The sequence below is a fragment of the Gekko japonicus genome, unplaced genomic scaffold (assembly GCF_001447785.1).
Source record: "Gekko japonicus isolate JY-2015 unplaced genomic scaffold, Gekko_japonicus_V1.1 scaffold800, whole genome shotgun sequence".
NCBI lineage: Eukaryota > Metazoa > Chordata > Lepidosauria > Squamata > Gekkonidae > Gekko > Gekko japonicus.
This window is the reverse complement of record NW_015164693.1, coordinates 247,645-265,552: the sequence shown is the minus strand read 5'-3', so window position 1 is coordinate 265,552 and position 17,908 is coordinate 247,645. Positions and strand designations below refer to the sequence as shown.

The following is a 17,908-nucleotide window of genomic DNA, read 5'->3' as shown; positions in this document are numbered from 1 at the left end:
GTAGGTTGAGGAACCCCAGATCTGGGACCATTGCTCTTCTGTGAGGGATCTACCTAGATCCTTGTGCCAAGCTAGTTGGTAAGCTTCAACAGAGGGTTTAGTACTCTTCATCATATTTTTATATATTAAAGAAATCAAGCCTTTCTTCCAGAAGTTTTTTTTTGTCAGAATTCTCTCAAAATATGTGGGTGGACTATCGAGTGGGATATCACCCTTCATAGAATAGAAATGATGGGATTCCTGTAAATATTCAAACCAGGGAATCTTGACGTGCCCTGATTTCTCCATTTCCGCTTTCCCTAGAAGATGCCCTTGTTTTGAAATGTCCACAAATCTTGTCAGACCTAGCGATCTCCACCTAGCAACAAACCCCGGGTCACAACCCGGCACGAACCATGCCTGGTTCAAAAAGCTGTTAGCGGAGGACCTTTCCGGGATCAACTTCTTCCTAAACCTATCCCATGTACTGAAGGTGGCCCATAAGAAAGGATGGTCCACATTTTTATCTAACCGCGCTTTGGAGTGTTGCCATATAGCATCTCTAATTGAACCTGAGCTAAGGTAAGTGTCCTCAATCCATTTCCAATCAGCCTCATATGATGAATGATACTGTCTTGCAAGATTTGATAATATGAATGATGAATAATACAGGTGTTTCCAAGTTTTCTGAACCCAGCGAAAAGAGTAATTATGCTTAATATAGTCGGAGTCATCCGGAGAGATTACAATAGGGTACAGCAGAGATTTGTCCTGATTTATTAAGAGGCCCGAAACAGCACCAAAGTGAGAGATTACCTTAAAGAGTTCCGGGAGTGAAGTGCCTGGATCAGTGATGTAAAGGGTTAGGTCATCTGCAAATAAACTCGTTTTTATTTGTTTGTTTTTGATTGTAACTCCTGAAATAAGAGGATTATTGCGAATTGACAAGGCCAAGGGTTCGATTAATAAGGCAAAAAGAAGGGGTGAAAGAGGGTACCACGTTGCAGCCGTAGATTCTCGGAGTAAATATCATTGATGAATAAGTGTGCCACTGGGGAAGTGTTCTCCTACAGGTTTCTCAATCTTGTGATTCCTGATGTCAGATTTGTGTCCATTTATCCTCTGGCGTAGGGTTTGTCCTATTTGTCCTGTGTAGAGAACCAAAGGGCACTGTTGACATTATATACAATGTTAGAAGATGCGCAAGTGAATGAGCCTCTGATGGTGTAGCTGATATTGTTAGGTCCAGTGATTGTGTTGTCTGGTTGTATTTTGGCAGCAAAGTTGGCATCTGGGTTTATTGCAAGCTCTGTGTCAGCTACGCTGCCATATTGTTTATAGCTGCAGGTTCGCATGCATGACCTGTGTACCAGTGGATGCCACATTCCTTTCCCTGCTTCTTCCTTTGTTATCTCTGACCTTGTAGTCTTGCCTATGTAGTGTCTCCCCATTAATTAACCGTGAGACTAGTTTAGTTTCCCAGGCTTGGCTCTAACTGCTCTGGGGTTTCCTTCCCGCCTGCGGGAGTCAGGCCAATTGGCCCACCGGTGGTGGTGGGGGGGCTTGATGCTTGCCATGTATTAGTTATTCCTAACAGTGAACATGTTCCTGCAACCATAGTTCTAACAATAAAGTATAACCTTCTTGGAAGCGTGTGCTCCGTTGTTTGACTGTGGGTCCTGACACTCTGGTCCCAGTGTCCATGTTCAAATTAGATGTTGTATTATTGTGTGTGAGGAGTTGTTTGAGACGGGGGGGCTGTCTGTGCACAAGATAAGGTTTGCTCCCCAGTACTTGTGAAACAGAACTGTCATTATTCAGTAGAAGTTGCAAGTTGTTCATGATGCATTGAACTGCTTTGAGCTGAGAGCTGTTATGTGACCACTAGTGGTGTTCTATTATTGTCTCTTTTGGGCCTGTCTTCTAACATACCTTAAGGGGCTTACCAAAGCTGCAGATACACCCAAGGTGCTAAACTCTAGCCAAAATATGGTGCTTCAGGGCAAGGGAGGCCTTGGTGAGACAATCAACTTCTTGAACTAGATTCCTGGATTTGGAATGTTTCTTTTTCTTTCTTTTTTCTTTAAATTTCTTACTTTCTTTTTTAAAAGGGTTCTGCCTGGGGATATGTTAGTGCAGGATGTTGGAGCCCTTGAAAAGTACTTCTAGTGTGTAAACCTTCAAGAATCCAGCCTGAATACCAATTTTCCTTTCTAGTCAGCCAGTTGCGTGTGTAGTCCTGCAAGCCGCAGAGAGCGAATACAGTAATTGACCCAAGAACTGACTCAAGTGAAGTCACCTGAGCACATAATGTTAAGCTGATATACTGGCACAAAATTGCTGTGTCCAGGGCAAGGCTGGTAATGGATGTGATGCTAATCCCTTGTCTGTGGCTCTTGTGATTGATGTGATTATAATATTGCTTCAGAATGAAGGATATGTAAATGGTAGAAAGTACAGAATACTTACAAGAATTACTCTAAAAAGAGAGCAGTATAACTGAATTTTAGCTGTAATGGTTGTGGAAGGAAGCATAATGACTTTCAGCTTGAAGGGTTAGAAAGCAAACAAGAACTTTTCTCCCTTTCTCACAATACAAGAACTCGTGGGCACTCCATGAAATTGCTGAGCGGTCGGGTTAGAACGGATAAGAGGAAGTACTTCTTCACCCAAAGAGTGATTAACACATGGAATTCACTGCCACAGGAGGTGGCTGTGGCTACAAGCATGGACGGCTTCAAAAGGGAATTAGATAAGCATATGGAGCAGAGGTCCATCAGTGGCTATTAGCCACAAGGTATAGATAGGGACTCTGGGGCAAGTGATGCTCTGTCATCTTGGTGCTTGGGGGGGTCAACAGTGGGAGGGCTTCTAATGTCCTGGCCCCACTGGTGGACCTCCTGATGGCACTGGTATTTCTGGCCACTGTGTGATACAGAGTGTTGGACTGGATGGGCCTTTGGCCTGATCCAACATTGGCATCTCTTATGTTCTTATGTTCTTAACTGATTAATGCTTCAGATACTTAAGGAATGTATCATGTCTACTCCAGATATCTCCTTGTCCTTCTTTCATAAACAGTTAAATAATGCCAGTGTTACAGGGCTGTTTAATTGTTTTCCTTTCTCCGCCAGGAGCCCTGAGTCGGTTTTGGTAGTGGTTAAGACTGCGGTAGCTCAAGTGGTTAAGATGCTGAACTGCAGGCTGTGGAAGGTCAGTAGTTCAGCAGTTTGAGACCCGAGTGCCGCAAGACGGAGTGAGCTCCCGTTTCTAGTTCCAGCTCCTGCCAACCTAGCAGTTCGAAAGCAAGAAATTGCAAGTAGATTAAATAGGTACCACTTTGGTGGGAAGGTAACAGCGTTCCGTGCGCCTTGGTGTTTAGTCATGCTGGCCACATGACCACGGAAACGTCTTCGGACAGCGCTGCCTCTTCGGCTTTGAAACGGAGATGAGCACCGCAACCCTAGAGTCGGATTTGACTGGCTTTCGAGCAAGGGAACCTTTACCTTTACTTTAAGACTGTCAAACCAGGCACATTTTCAAATCCTGACTCTACCATGAAATTTGCTGGGAGATCTCGGGCCAGACTCTGTCTGTGTGTCTGTCTGTGTCTGTCTGTCTGTCTGTCTGTCTCTCTCTCTCTCTCTCTCTCTCTCTCTTTCGCCTCACAAGGTTATTGTGGGGATAAAATGGGGTAAATGTACAGGAGCCATGTGTTAATTTTTGTTTACAGTTTTTAGTACACAGTTGCAGTTTGCATTTGCAGATTTTGGTACACAGTTGCAGTTTGCATTTGCTCTGCCAGCCAGGCTAAGGAAGATGATGTGCCCAAGGCTACTCTGTGAGTTCGATGACTGAGGAAGCTTTCCTACACCCAAGCCAGCACTCTAGCCCAGGACTCAGCGGTGTTGCTCAGGGTGCTGAATATGGCTCTTGAGAGACTGTCTGGTCTCCCACTGATGAGACTGGAGGAACAATAGGAACATGGCACAATCTACAATAATGAAAATGTATGGATGATAAAAAGAAGAAAATTACATAAAAGGAGCAGATTATCAAGCAGCAGCTTTATTACGGCCAAACGAAACAGGACGTTTGAGTATTGTGATTGGAATGTGAGATAAGAACGCAGCCCTTAAAAGCCACACTGAATCTGAATTGAAGCCCTAGCATTGAGGGAGGGGGTTATCTCTTCCCTTTCCTCCTACACTGTTTCCCATTAAAAATCCTCCATAAAGGATATTTGTCTCTTTCTTCCTGGAGCTTAAAGCAGCTTGGGTGGGGGACATTTCTGATCTGGGAAATGACGCTGGCAGGGGAGGAAAGAGAAACCTTTCTTCTTCCATGCTGTAATCGTGATCCTTCCCCAAGGCTGCCTTTTACAGCTAAATTACACATATAGAACTTCAAGTCACAGAACTCCCACGTGACAGGTATCTTGTCTCCAAGATAAAGAAGTTGTTTAATAAAGGGTTGACCTACTGGCTTAAGAAAGACCAAAATCTCTGTGTGGTCACCGGTCAGTCTAGCTGAAGGGTAGCTTGCCTTTTTATTTCACTGCAGAAATAATAGAGCTGATAAATAAGATTGATCAAGTAATCCTGCAACAGACTTGCAAAATGTTTTTGGTGTAAATACTTGCAAGATGAGTGGGTGGCCTGTGCCTTTTGAGAAGAGGTTTTGTTTCTCGCACAGGAGGGAATACCTCTTCTGACAGGGCTCCTGCTTTCCAGGTGCCTCATCTGAATCCCAAGAGAATGCTTTATCCTACAAAAGTATTGTTTCGTTTCTGTGCAGTCTTCCACAGTATGAATTAATCATACCATTCATCTGTTTTTCTTTGGTCTCTTGTCAGCCTTATTAATTAGACCTCCCAAGTCCTTGTTCTTGACTTCATTTTCTCTACATACATTTTCTAAGATCAGGAGGTTTGCTTTTATAAGAAACATGATGTTATGAATGGGAAATTACCAGGGACATCTTTTTCTTCTTCCTGTGTTCTGAAGTACATCTTGAACGTGTGCAGAAATGTTGGCATAAGAAGTTGCCCTTGGTGTCATAGAAAATCCATCTCTTAGTTTTCCTGGAAAAGGCTGTTCAAAGACTGATTTACTTAACATTTTATTTCCCCCCCCCCCCCAAGTTAACCTTTTTAGACCGTTCAGGTTGAACAGGCAGCTTCCTGTGTCTTGGCAGCAGTTCAGTGTGACTCACAAAAGTTCATGTTGAAGTAGAAGTTGTTAGCCTTGTGAGGGGCATGGCCAATCCCAGTTGTGCAGTTGCCAGTTTAGTGTAGTGGTTAAGAGCGCGGACTCTAATCTGGGAGAACCAGGTTTGATTCCCCACTCCTCTACTTGCAGCTGCTCAGGGGTGGAAAACGGTCAGTAAAAGCCAGATTTTTAAAAATCTTGGTCAGTAATTTGTCAGTTTTTAAAAAAATTTGTCAGTCTTTTAAAAAATTGGTCAGTAAAGTCAGTATTTCTTTGATTTTTGTGAATGCAGTTTGTGTTTTTCCATTTTTATTACTAGATTTTTGGGGAAACATGATGACTTCCCAGTGAGAAGACAGATTGTTTTCAGTTTAGTTATGAAGTACTTTAAGGACTTTGTTCCTAAGAGTAAAAGTGATTTAGTGAAATCTTTCACAAAGTATGGAAACATAATCTCTTAAAACATGAGACAATGAAAGTAGAGGTGATGGATATTGTAGGATTCAACGTGGCACAGCTCATTTATTTATTTATTTATTACAGTCAGGGTTGATTTCTTTGAGGATTGACTGATTTGTTCTTCTTGCAGTCCAAGGGACTCTCAAGAGTCTTCTCCAGCACCATAGTTCAAAAGAATCTATTCTTCGGCGCTCGGCCTTCCTTATAGTCCAACTCTCGCAGCCATACATGACTACTGGGAATACCATTGCTTTGACCATGCGGACTTTTGTTGGCAGGGTGATGTCTCTACTTTTTATCATGCTGTTTAGGTTCGCCATCGCTTTCCTCCCAAGGAGCAGGCGTCTTTTAATTTCATGGCTGCAGTCACAGTCTGCGGTGATCTGGGATCCCAGGAACGTGAAGTCTGTCACTACTTCCACGACTTCCCCTTCTATTTGCCAAGGAGTGATGGGGCCGGATGCCATGATCTTAGTTTTTTTGATGTTGAGCTTCAAGCCCACTTTTGCGCTCTCCTCTTTTACTCTGAGCAAGAGGCTCTTTAGATCCTTTTCACTTTCAGCCATTAGAGTGGTATCATCTGCATATCTGAGGTTGTTGATCTTTTCCCCAGCAATCTTAATTCCCGCTTGTGATTCATCCAGGCCAGCATTTCGCATGATGTACTCTGCATATATATTAAATAAGCAAGGTGACAGTATACATCCTTGTCGTACTCCTTTTCCTATGCTGAACCAATCAGTTGTTCCGTATCCGGTTCTAACTGTCGCTTCTTGGCCCTTATACAGGTTTCTCAAGAGACATGTGAGGTGGTCTGGTACTCCCATCTCTTTAAGGACCTGCCATAGTTTGTTGTGATCCACACAGTCAAAGGCTTTAGCATAGTCAATGAAGCAGAAGTAGATGTTTTTCTGGTACTCTCTTGCTTTCTCCATAATCCAGCGAATGTTGGCAATATGATCTCTCGTTCCTCTACCTCTTCGAAACCCAGCTTGTACTTCTGGCAGTTCTCTATCCACGTACTGTTGAAGCCTAGCTTGTAGGATCTTGAGCATGACCTTGCTAGCGTGTGATATGAGTGCAATTGTGCGATAGTTTGAACATTCCTTGGCATTGCCCTTCTTTGGGATTGGAATGTATACTGACCTTTTCCAATCCTGTGGCCACTGTTGCATTTTCCAAATTTGCTGGCAAATGGATCGCAGCACTTTAACAGCATCATCTTTTAAGACTTTGAATAGCTCAGCTGGAATACCATCACCTCCACTAGCTTTGTTGTTAGTAATGCTTTCTAAGGCCCATTTCACTTCACATTCCAGGATGTCTGGCTCGAGGTCAGTGATTATACCGTCGTGGTTGTCAAGGACATCGAGGTCTTTCTTGTATAGTTCTTCTGTGTATTCTTGCCATCTTTTCCTAATCTCTTCTGCTTCTGTTAGGTCCCTACCGTTTTTGTCCTTTATCATGGCCAGCTTGGCATGGAACGCTCCCTTGATTTCTCCAATTTTCTTGAAGAGCTCTCTAGTCCTTCCCATTCTATTGTTTTCCTCTATTACTTTGCACTGTTCATTCAGGAAGGCCTCCTTATCTCTCCTTGCTGTTCTCTGGAAATCTGCATTCAGTTGGGTAAATCTTTCCTTTTCACCTTTGCCTTTCGCTTTCCTTCTTTCCTCTGCTATTTGTAAAGCCTCATCAGACAGCCACTTTGCTTTCTTGCATTTCTTTTTCTTTGGGATGGTGGTGATTGCTGCCTCCTGTACAATGTCACGAACCTCCGTCCATAGTTCTTCAGGCACTGTATCTATCAAATCTAGACCCTTGAATCTATTCTTCACCTCTAGTGTATATTCATCAGGGATATGATCTAGGTCAAACCTGAATGGCTCGCAGTACTGATCTCCATTTATTATACAACGATGACAAAAGAGCTGCAGAACCATTCAGTCTGGAGCCTGAGATGACCCATGAAGCCACCCTCGGTCCCTTGAGCACTATTCCGCATTGCTTCCTCTGCCTGGCAGTGGCCATTTGTGGGCCTCCAGCCTTCCCCCTCCCCTGCTGCTTCCCGAGGCCCTATCTGAGCCACAGCCCCCCCCCCCCCACTCCTGGATACCTGGCAATGACAGCCCTCTGTAGGGCTTTGTTTGGTGCTGGAGCCATCCTGGCAGCCGGCCTCCCTTTGTCGTGCAGGCAAGGACTGTGGACCATCTTCTGTGTACGTCCCGTTTGTGTCTGATGACCTTTCAGTTCTGTTTAGTGTTTCACATCTGTGCCAAATGGGAGTTCCTCTCGCAGAGCCAAATGTCTTCTTCTTCTGCCTCCTACTCTTGTTTTCTGCCTTCTCATTTGCAGCTGGTCAGGTGTAAAAGCCACCTGTAGGGAATCCTAGTTTATGGAAGTTTCCAGGTTGTATAATGCCACATATCCAGTAAACATTTTCAAAACTGAAGTCACTTTGAGTTTCTCATCTCTCTGGCAATGCTGCCACCATTAGCAGCCCATACACCCGGGGGGGGGGGGACCCGGGGGACCACGCGTAGAACTTTGGACCCTCCTGGAAGGAAGATGTCTGGAGCCGTCCGCCGTTTCTTTGGACCAAGTCTGGAAGCCAAAGTGGTTCTGAGGTCTCATCTTCTGCAGAGCAGAGGTTTCCTTGCTCCGTTTTAACATTTAGAGAGAACCTAACTGAAGGGACAAGACTTCCAAATTCAAAGTCAGCAACTGGTCACAGATGTATTCCCTCTCTTATTGCCTGTAGGGGACTACCTGGGGACCAGCAGATACTCGTTAATTTTTTCCCTCTACCTTGGAGACATTTACCGAGGATGTCCTGCAAAAAGCAGTGATTTTGTATTTCTCAGATAACTTTTGTGAATAGAAGTTAATCTCACCCCCCATCCTCTGGAGGAAACTCAACCATCAATTCTGTCTCATTTTCAGAGAGGAAATTTGCTTTAAAAAGCAGAACAGGCTGCTTTGACCAAGAAACCTATAGGCAACGCTGCATTATTTAGCTCAATTATATGGGCCCCTCTGAGGGAATTGGAATGATTCCCCCCCCCGCCGCCCCGGGTTTCTTTTGTCTGTTCCTCAGTGGAAAGCGGAGGAAGTATCTTTAAAGCATCTGGGCACCTCTGCTCTTTGACCAGTGCATCCTTTAAGCTATAAATCCTGACATCAGTTTACACCACATTAAAACTTTATTTTACTTCTCTAGAGGCACTTTCCCTTTCCTGCTGGACCCGTTTCCTCCGTGTGAAGCAGCCGGCATCTTTCCTTGAGGCAAAGTAATGGCCAATGTTTCTCAAGCACTTTCTTCACAAGGTACCCGCCTCCAGCATCTGAGCGCCGGCCCCCGTGTCTGTGCACGTCCATGTAACCGACTGTCGGGCAGTGCCTTTTCTCCTCGGCCAAAGCATCCCAAGGCCCAGCCTAGCTGAATCTTTTCCTTCCCCAGGAAAACCTGGAGGAGGCTTGCATTTCTTTGCCTGGACGGCTGCTGCAGGTCTTGGGAACAGGTGAGTTCAGCCAGTGCCTGCCTCGTCCTAAAGGGACCTGGGGCTGAGCTCCGTCTTGAGACGCACAGGAGGAAGCGACTGCAGCTACAACTCGGGTGTTGAGGCCTTGGGTGGCTGTTAGAATTGGCACCTGCCAAGGAAGATTCTTGCTTTGCGTTTTCTAGTTTTACGGCTTTTGCCATATTCTTCTAGAGTGAGGGACCATGCCAAGTCAGTCTGGAACTGTGAGTCACCGTTCCCAGAAGTTTGGGAATCACTGCTTTAGACCCCAGGGTGCCAGAAGTAGAGGGGAGCACCAGCTACAGCAGCAGAGAAACGCAAGATCTGGCCACTGGACGCCAGCCCTGGTGACGCTACCCTTCGCGGCAGATCAAAGACCGGTCCTTCTGCTGGCCTGTTAACACCAAAACAACATCAAGGCAGGGCATTCTTTTAGGGTCTTCACTCAAAAGTTCACCTTCTGCATTACGGAGAGAAGGGTAGGGGTAGTTTTGATGGTGGTATTTTCACTTGTTCTAAGAAAAGTTGGCTTCCGGTCGGCTCTCCTCCATTTCTCAGTCCTTTTCACTGAAGGAATCATTCTGTGAGTGATGTCGTCCCAAGTGGATGGCCATTCTGTTTCTGAGTAGTCTTCCTCTGCCAAAGCTCAAAAGCCCATAAAATTCAAGTAGGGGAAAGTCCACAACATAAAGGAGGACCCCCAAAAACATTTCCTGCTGGAGGGGGGAATAAAGAGGGGAGGGGTTGTGGCTCAGTGGTAGAGCCTCTGCTGGGTGTGCCGAAGGTCCCAGGCTCAGTTCCGTGCCCCCCCCCCCGCAGCATCTCTAGTTAAAGGGACCAGGCAGGAGGTGATTGGAAGGACCTGGGAGTGTGATCCTGGAGGACTGGCTGCCTGTGTGGGTAGGTGCGGGGTCCCCAGCCTTTTGGAGCCTCTGGGCGCTTTAGGAATTCTGACCGTGTGGTGGCCACAGTCACAGAATGGCTGATACAAAACGGCACCTGTGGCTTCGAGAAGATCCTTGGGCTGCGGTGGCAAAAGCAATGGTTCAACAAAATCTGCGCAGCCACTCAAACCTCCAGTGGTCAATCAGAAGCCTTGCTTGGTTAAGCCCCACCCACTTTCCAAAACAGTCAGTGTCAGCAGGGAAGGTGTCGGGGAGGGCCATGGTGCCCCGGGCCCCGTGTTGGGGATGCCTGCCAGAGACAGTCCCGATCTCGATGGACCCAAAGGCGTGTGAGTGAGCGCCAGGCAGCTCCCTGCATGTTCAAAGAGGGCTCTGATGGGTGGGAGGCGGTTCTGAAAGAGAACAGGTGGGGGACTGAGTAGGCAAAGCTGCTACAAATCAAGGAAGGCGCATCCACACGGGCAGCCCAATCCGAAGGCCCCAATCCTGGCACACTGCTGACCCTACCAGTGTCATCAACGGAGGAGAGGTGGCGGGCGCCCACCAGTTGGCTTCCCTGCTGCAATTTGGTAATGTTATACTGCCGTGAATAAGATCTTTAGGGTTTTGGCTGCAGCACAGTCGCTGCTCCCAGCTGAACGTGTAATCTGTTGCAATGCCTGCCTTTTGGCTGTTTTAACTGTTTTCATTGTTCTGGTATTTATTTCTTTAACTGTTTTAACGATCATAATTTATTCTTGTGACCCACCCTGAGCCCACTTGCGGGAAGGGCAGGATATAAACCGAAAGAAATAAATTGAAAGAAATAAAAGTAAGCAGAAGCGCTGCATGCCGAGAGAGCGCAGCAACGGCAGCAGAGTCTGTCGCAAGCCTGCTGCAGCCCTGCAGCCCGGTCACAGTGTGCCACTGATGCACCCGTGAGGGGCAGACGTGGTAGCGGTCAGCGTGGCCACACACCCTGGAGGCCAGGTTGCCACTCTCCATTCGTGGTACTCAGTAAAGGAAGGGGGCACAGGAGACACGAAGACGGTGATGGTGGCGTGTGGAAGGCACACCCATCCCAGAGGTCCACCAGTGGGTGTCTCAGTCGCCCATCACCACCCCCAGTTCTCTCCTGGCTGGGAACTGCCATAAAGTTGAATCCTGGGGTGGAGGGAATCCTTATCAGCCTGACAGGTGGCACCAAACTGGGAGGGCCTGCAAAATTGGGGTGGGGGAGGGTGGCAGAAATGACATTCAAAATGTAAACACAGTGAGATACAGGAGAGATAAATGCAAAGTTCTGCCTTTGGGCCAAAAGACTCGAACGCACAAGGGTGTGGAAAGGGTGTTGGGAATACCTGGCTGGGCAGTAGCACACCCGAAAAGGATCTCGGGGTGGCAGTCAGTCACCTGAGCCAGCAGTGTGATGCGGCTGCAAGAACAGTGAATATGATTGAGGGCTGCATCCCAGTGCTCTGGAGTGTGGCATCCAGTTCTGGGGCACTGAGCGCTTCAAGACAGGCCTGTAGTCAGGATTTCTTAAGTCAGGGGGCACTGAAATAAAAATTAAATTAAAAAACTCACGTGGGGTGGCTGGAGGGGAAGGGCGCGCCAGGCTCCAGTGGGACAAAGCAGTGCTCGCCCTTCTTCCTCCCCCCCCTCATGACTGCTGCCCCCCCCCCCCCCGCTAAAGCAAGGGACCATGTCACGCACCCCGTAAGAGTCTGGCAGCACACCTTAAAGACTAACAAACTTTGCCAAGTCAGCCTGAGCATCCACTTGCAACCCCTAAGCCAACAACCTGGCAGCATCAATGTCCCCAGGGCACACACCACCTCCTTTGCCGGTGCTCAGCACTCCAAAGAGGTGCCCAAGCCTGGATCATGCAGTAAACCTGCCCCAGCCCTGCCAGAAATTCCTGCAGTGCACTGGACTTGGGGAAGGGACACACTGGTTGAGGCCCGTGGGCCCCACCTTGCCTGCCAGCCTCTTGGTTGGCCCACCTACCTTGTGGCACGCCGCCACCAGTTTGGGATGGAGCTGGCAGTGGAAAGTCCTCCGGGTGACCCAGAGAGTCAGCGGACCTGGGGGTTGGATGAAAGTTGTGGGGCCTTGGTAGGAAGGGGGGGCGGCCCCTGAAATGCCCCATTCCCTGTAGCAATAGGCCTGCTTCAAGACAAAATGGGGGGGGGGGGGGGGAAGGAATAGGGCACAGCTCTGGGGAAGAGCCAGTCCTGAAAGAAAAGGTTGAAGGAAGCCGGTGTGTGTGTGTGAGCTGGGGGTGCTGTTCCACTCCCTCAAGGAAAAGAGCACCCCCTCCCCGCTTACTCCGGACGGCAGGAGCCATTCCTGTGGCCTGAAACGGCGTGGGGGGGGGAGCTTCGGGTTGGACCTTGTCCGAGTTGGACGCGAAGGGCGACAGCGCCGGTTGGGGAAGGGGTCTCCCCCCTCCCTGGCTGGGTAGCCATCTGTCGGCAGCCGCTTCAACTGGGGGGGCGGGGGGGAGGTGGTGGTTTTCCGAGGCTTCCACTGATCATAGATCGGCTCTCTTGGTCCAGCTGCCTCCTCGGCGGGTAATCTGCTCATGCTAGAGGGAGTTGAGAAAGCAATGGAAGAAGAGGACAAGGGAAAAACTGCTTGTGGATACAGGGCAGAAAACTGTTGGGAAACAAGAGTTCGTGAATAACTATTTATTTATTTAATACCCCGCCCTCCCTACCGGAGCGGGCTCAGGGTGGCTTACAAAGAGATTAAACATATAGGTAACAGATTATATACAATCTTAAAATAATAAAACTCTACATTATCATAAAGTGCTAGTAAGTGATCAGGTACTTATAACAATGCTTACAGAAGGCGGAACCAATACTAGTAATCAGATGATCTATATCGGTGGTTGGCTCGCCTTGGTCTCTATATTTAGGCATGAGCACAGGCTGTTGGTGGTAAGCCAAGGACCAGGGCACTGTCACTTCTCAGTTATTTGATGTTATTTGGTGCAGCTCCTTAGTCGAAGGTCTGGTGGAAGAGCTCCGTTTTGCAGGCCCTGCGGAACTGTAAAAGGTCCCGAGGCCCCTGATCTCTTCTGGGAGCTCATTCCACCAGTACGGAGCCACCACTGAGAAGGCCCTGGCCCTGGTTGTGGCCAGCCTGGCATCTTTAGGACCTGGGAGGCCAATCGATTTTGTGACCCTGAGCACAGTGCTCTCTGGGGAATGTGTGGGGAAAGGTGTTCCCTCAGGTTTGTGGGCCCCTGACTTCAAAGGTAAGTACCAGCACCTTGAAGCAAATTCGGTATGCTATCGACAGCCAGTGCAGTCTGGATGTGCTTCTGCATAGGGAGGCCAATCAGAAGCCTGGCTGCAGCATTTTGTGCTAGCTGTAGCTTCTGGATTTGGGTCACGGGCAGCCCCATGTAGAAAGCATTACAGTAGTCCAATCTCAAGGTGACCATCACATGGATCACTGTCGCCAAGTTGTTGCATTTGAGGAAGGGAACCAACTGCCTAATCAGCTGGAGGTGGTAAAAGGCTGATTTGGTAGTGGCTGCTACCTGGGCATTGTTAGTGAGGCATCCAGGAACACTCCCAAGCTCCTAACCTCCAGTGCTGGCACCAATGGCGCCCTATTAAAGGTTGGGAGTAGGATCCCTACCCTTGGGCTGCCCCGGCTCAGGCACAGGACCTCCGTCTTCGTCAGATTCAATTTCAGTTGGCTCACTCTGAGTCAACCAGCCACGGCTTGCAACGCCTGGTCTAGATTTTCTGATGTAGAGTCAGACTGGCTGCCCAACAACAGACAGAGCTGGGTGTCATCCCCATACTGGTAACATCCCAGCCCATGCCTCCAGGCAATCTGGGCAAGGGGGCACATGTAGATGTTAGATAACATTGGGGACAGCACCTCCCCTTGGGGCGCTCCACAAATCAGTGGGTGCCTTTGGGATAGCTGCTCCCTTTTGTCCCCGACCCTGAAGAAAGGAAGCCGGCCGTTGCAAGGCAGGCCCCTGGACTCCAGTGTTGGTGAGGCAGTGGATCAGTAACTGATGGTCGACCGTGTTGAACGCTGCTGACAGGTCCAACAGCAACATCACTGCCAATCCGCCACGATCCAGATGCCTCTGGAGGTCATCCGTGAGGACGACCAGTGCCATCTCTGTCCCGTGGCCTGGGTGGAAATCAGACTGGAAAGGATCTAGAATGGAAGTGTCATCCAAAAAGCTCTGTAGCTGAATTGCCACTGCCCTCTCAATTATTTTGCCCAAATAGGGCAGATTGGAGACCGACCGGTAATTAACCAATTTGGTCAGATCCAGAGATGGCTTTTCCAGGAGGGGGCGAACCACAGCTTCCTTGAGTGCCCTAGGGAACTGTCCGTCTGAGAGGGACTTGTTGATAATCTCCCTTAGGGCATCTCGAAACCCATCACAGCCAGCTTTAATTAGCCATGATGGGCACGGGTCAAGGCAGCACGTGGTAGGGCGTACAGTTAAGAGCACTTTGTCAGCTTCCTCCAGGCTGAGCAGACTGAAATAATCCATAACCTGATTAGAAGATGTGCATGGAGCCTCAAGTTCACTTACTGTCTCAACTGTGGTGGGGAAGTCACGGCGGAGCGACAGGACTTTATCTGCAAAGTAGCTCACAAAGGCCTCATAGCTAATGTCCAATTCCCTAACATTTGGTCTGCCTTGTGGCGAAACAGTCATAGACCGAATTATTCTAAATAATTGGGCTGGGCATGAGCTCACAAACACAATTGTGGCTGCATAATACTCTCAGTGGCTTTGACTGCCATCTCATAGGATCTCATAAACGTCCTATAAGATGTTCTTGTGACTTTGTTGCAGGCGCACCGCTACTGTCTCTCTCTCTTACCCTTCGCTTCATCAGCCGCAACTCCTGGGTAAACCAAGGAGCCAGCCTAGCATGAGGGCGCAGAGGGCGTCGGGGAGTGATCTCATTGATGGCTGCAGAGAGTCAGCTGTGCCAATCCTCCACCAGCTCATCTAACAAGCCGCCAGGGGGCATCGGATCCCGCAGGGCCATTTGAAGCTCCATAGGGTCCATTTGGCTCCGTAGGCGAGCTGAAATCTGCTCGTCACCCAAACAGGGTTGGGGTGAAACATTCAGATGGGCCTTCAGAGCATGATGGTATGACCATGGCACTGCTGAGGCAGTGACCTGGTCCACTGTGACTCCTGCCACGAAGATCAGATCGAGCGTGTGTCTGGCCTGGTAATTGGGAGTTGTTACATATTGGGAGAGTCCCAGCGCCACCACGGATGACACTAGGTCCATCGCCTGAGTGGAGGCCACATCGTCCGCATGGACATTGAAATCATGCAGGATAATCAGTCTAGGGTGTTCCAGTGCCCAGCCCGACTCAGCCTCCACCAGGGATGGCAGGCTGCTGGCTGGTTCTTTTTTCATCAAAAAACTAAAGATAAAGTAAAGGCAACAACAAGTCTTACCTAACAGTAATTATGTTTTGTTGTCATAATTATACTTTATGCTTGGTTTTTAATATGTTTTTGCTGTTTTGCTGTTTTATTATTTGCAGTATGTGATTATTTTTAAAAGGGAATGTTTTTTGCCTTACATTTTGTACAATAATGAAAACATTGTCCTCTATTCATTAAAAAAATAGAAAGGTGTTCAATCCTTTTATCTGGGTCACATCTAACCATGGGGCTGGCTATGGGGATGATGGAGGCCAGATAATAATAATTTTTAATGAAGTCCTAGTTTTAAATTTAAAATGCTAGCTTATCAGTAGGCTGACATTAAATTGTTCAGTAATTTGTCAGTTTTTTTGTCAGTATTAGGTCAGGGTTTTTGGAATTTTGGTCAGTAAAATCAGTATTTTTGACCCTCTGACTAGTTTCCACCCCTACTGCTGGATGACCTTGGGCAAGCCATAGTTCTGTCAGAGCTGCTCTTGAAAAGAGCAGTTTCTGTCAGAGCTGTCTCAGCCCCACCTACCTCACAGGGTGTCTGTTGTGGGGAGGGGAAGGGAAAGGAGTTTGTAAGCCACTCTGAGACTCTGAGTGAAGGGCGGGGTATAAATCCAATCTCTTCTTCTTCTTCTTCTTCTTTAAGGTGCCATCAGACTTTTATTTTGCTACAACAGACTAATATGGCCACCCCTTTGCAGTCGTCCAGGTTACAGGCCAATCAGATGTCCTAATTAGTTAGCTGGAAAGGTTAGAGAGCCAGTTATGAGATTAATTTTTTTGTCCATCACATTCAGTGTTGCTCCTCAAAATTTGTGACCATTACCAAATGCTCCAATGAGGCTCCTGACAGCCATTTATGTACTCCAAGTATATACTGATATTTCGCTCAAACTAGTATGGCCACATCCTCCATTCTAGTGTGCTGCAGTTGGAGGGACCAAGGAGTTTTCAGGCCAAAGTGAGTTAAAATAGTTGGCATCTCCCTCTGCCTTTTATTTTCTTTTTTACTCTTGTTCTTTGTGTATTAACAGAAAGATTACCTAGGATTGGCATCTGCTTCAGTGACTCCTCAGTTTTGCAGAGCTTCTTCTGTTGGACTGTCCAGTACTGAAGTCATTTTAACATCATCATGTTTACCTTTTACTTTTTCAGAGCGGTTTGATCACCACTGCCCTTGGGTGGGTAACTGTGTGGGGAAGCGCAACTACCGATACTTCTATGCCTTCATCCTCTCTCTCTCCTTCCTGACAGCGTTCATCTTTGCCTGTGTTATCACCCATCTTACCCTACGTGAGTAGTGCTTTTCTGGAAAAGCTTTCTGGACCAAAAACCTCAGTAGAAATCTGGATAAGCACATTGCAAAAACCATGTTGTCTTGGAAAACCATGGATAATTTCAAGAGGAGACCTGGACAGCAGTGATAGGTGTTCTCCCTCTGAGGCGGAGGACATCTTGGTGAGTGGTTCCCACCCTCCATTCAGGGAGGCAGGAAGTCTTTTCCGCTTCCTGTCTCCTTGGTGGAGTCACCTGCCTCAGTTCTCTTCCTGCCTAGACAGGAAGAGCAGTACAGAATAGGCTGTAGCTTACCTATTCCTATCATTTCCTTTCTACTTTTTTCTAATCCTGGCTCTTTATCTTGTCTGTTAACTTTCGTTTCCCTCTAATATCTCTGTCTTTTCTCTTTATCTCTTATGCTCCCACGAAGAGCGTTCAAGTAAAGAATCTACAGTTGGGATAGCTACTTCAGCCATGGTGGCCCTTTTCTTTGCCTTCTTGACTTGTCCGTTTCTCAGACCTCATCCTTTAACTGCTCCACAAAACGGATCACAGTGAGGGCAGCGATGGCTTTCTCTCCAAAGGAGAGCTAGAAGCCCCTCTCACTGCCAATCCCGGTGTAACACTAGCAAGATCAGCACAGGCTGGCCAGGAACCTCTCTGACAGCTGTTCCTGAGAAGAAGAAGAGGAGACTGGAGAGTCAGAAGTGCACCAAAAAGTGGTGCCGTTCCTACCTGCCCAGAGAAGTCGTGACCACCATTTCTGAGCCTGCCGCTATGGGCAATCTTGCCAACAGGTCAGGAGTAAGCTGCGGAGTGGTTTTCTCCACTTCCACAAGCCATTCAGACGATGCAGGTCCCAGTGAAAGCCATGCTAGCCACCTTATAGAATGACAAGCAGCAGTGGTATCTGGTTTTGACAGTGGTGCAACAGGTCTACCTGTGAGCAGTGCACACAGATTGGGACCCTCTATGTTTTCTTCTGAATTTCTGACCTTACTTAGACAAACAATGTTTGGAGGAGGTCACCCTGGCAAAAGTTGGCTATGGAAGACACAGGGTCCACTCCAGTTCCTCCTCCTGTCCTTCCCCCCTTTCCAGACATGGGAATGCGGAAGGAGC

The 17,908-nt window shown here is 47.8% G+C and overlaps 1 protein-coding gene across 1 annotated transcript in view; it reads left to right on the top strand.

Annotated features, from left to right (window-relative positions):
• The window catches only part of ZDHHC18 (zinc finger, DHHC-type containing 18), a 56,929-nt gene that overhangs the window by 26,509 nt on the left and 12,512 nt on the right, over positions 1-17,908 (top strand). Inside the window, exon 4 of the mRNA XM_015409446.1 lies at positions 16,664-16,801. Coding sequence (XP_015264932.1) covers positions 16,664-16,801 — 138 coding nt within the window. The remainder of the gene's footprint in view (positions 1-16,663; positions 16,802-17,908) is intronic.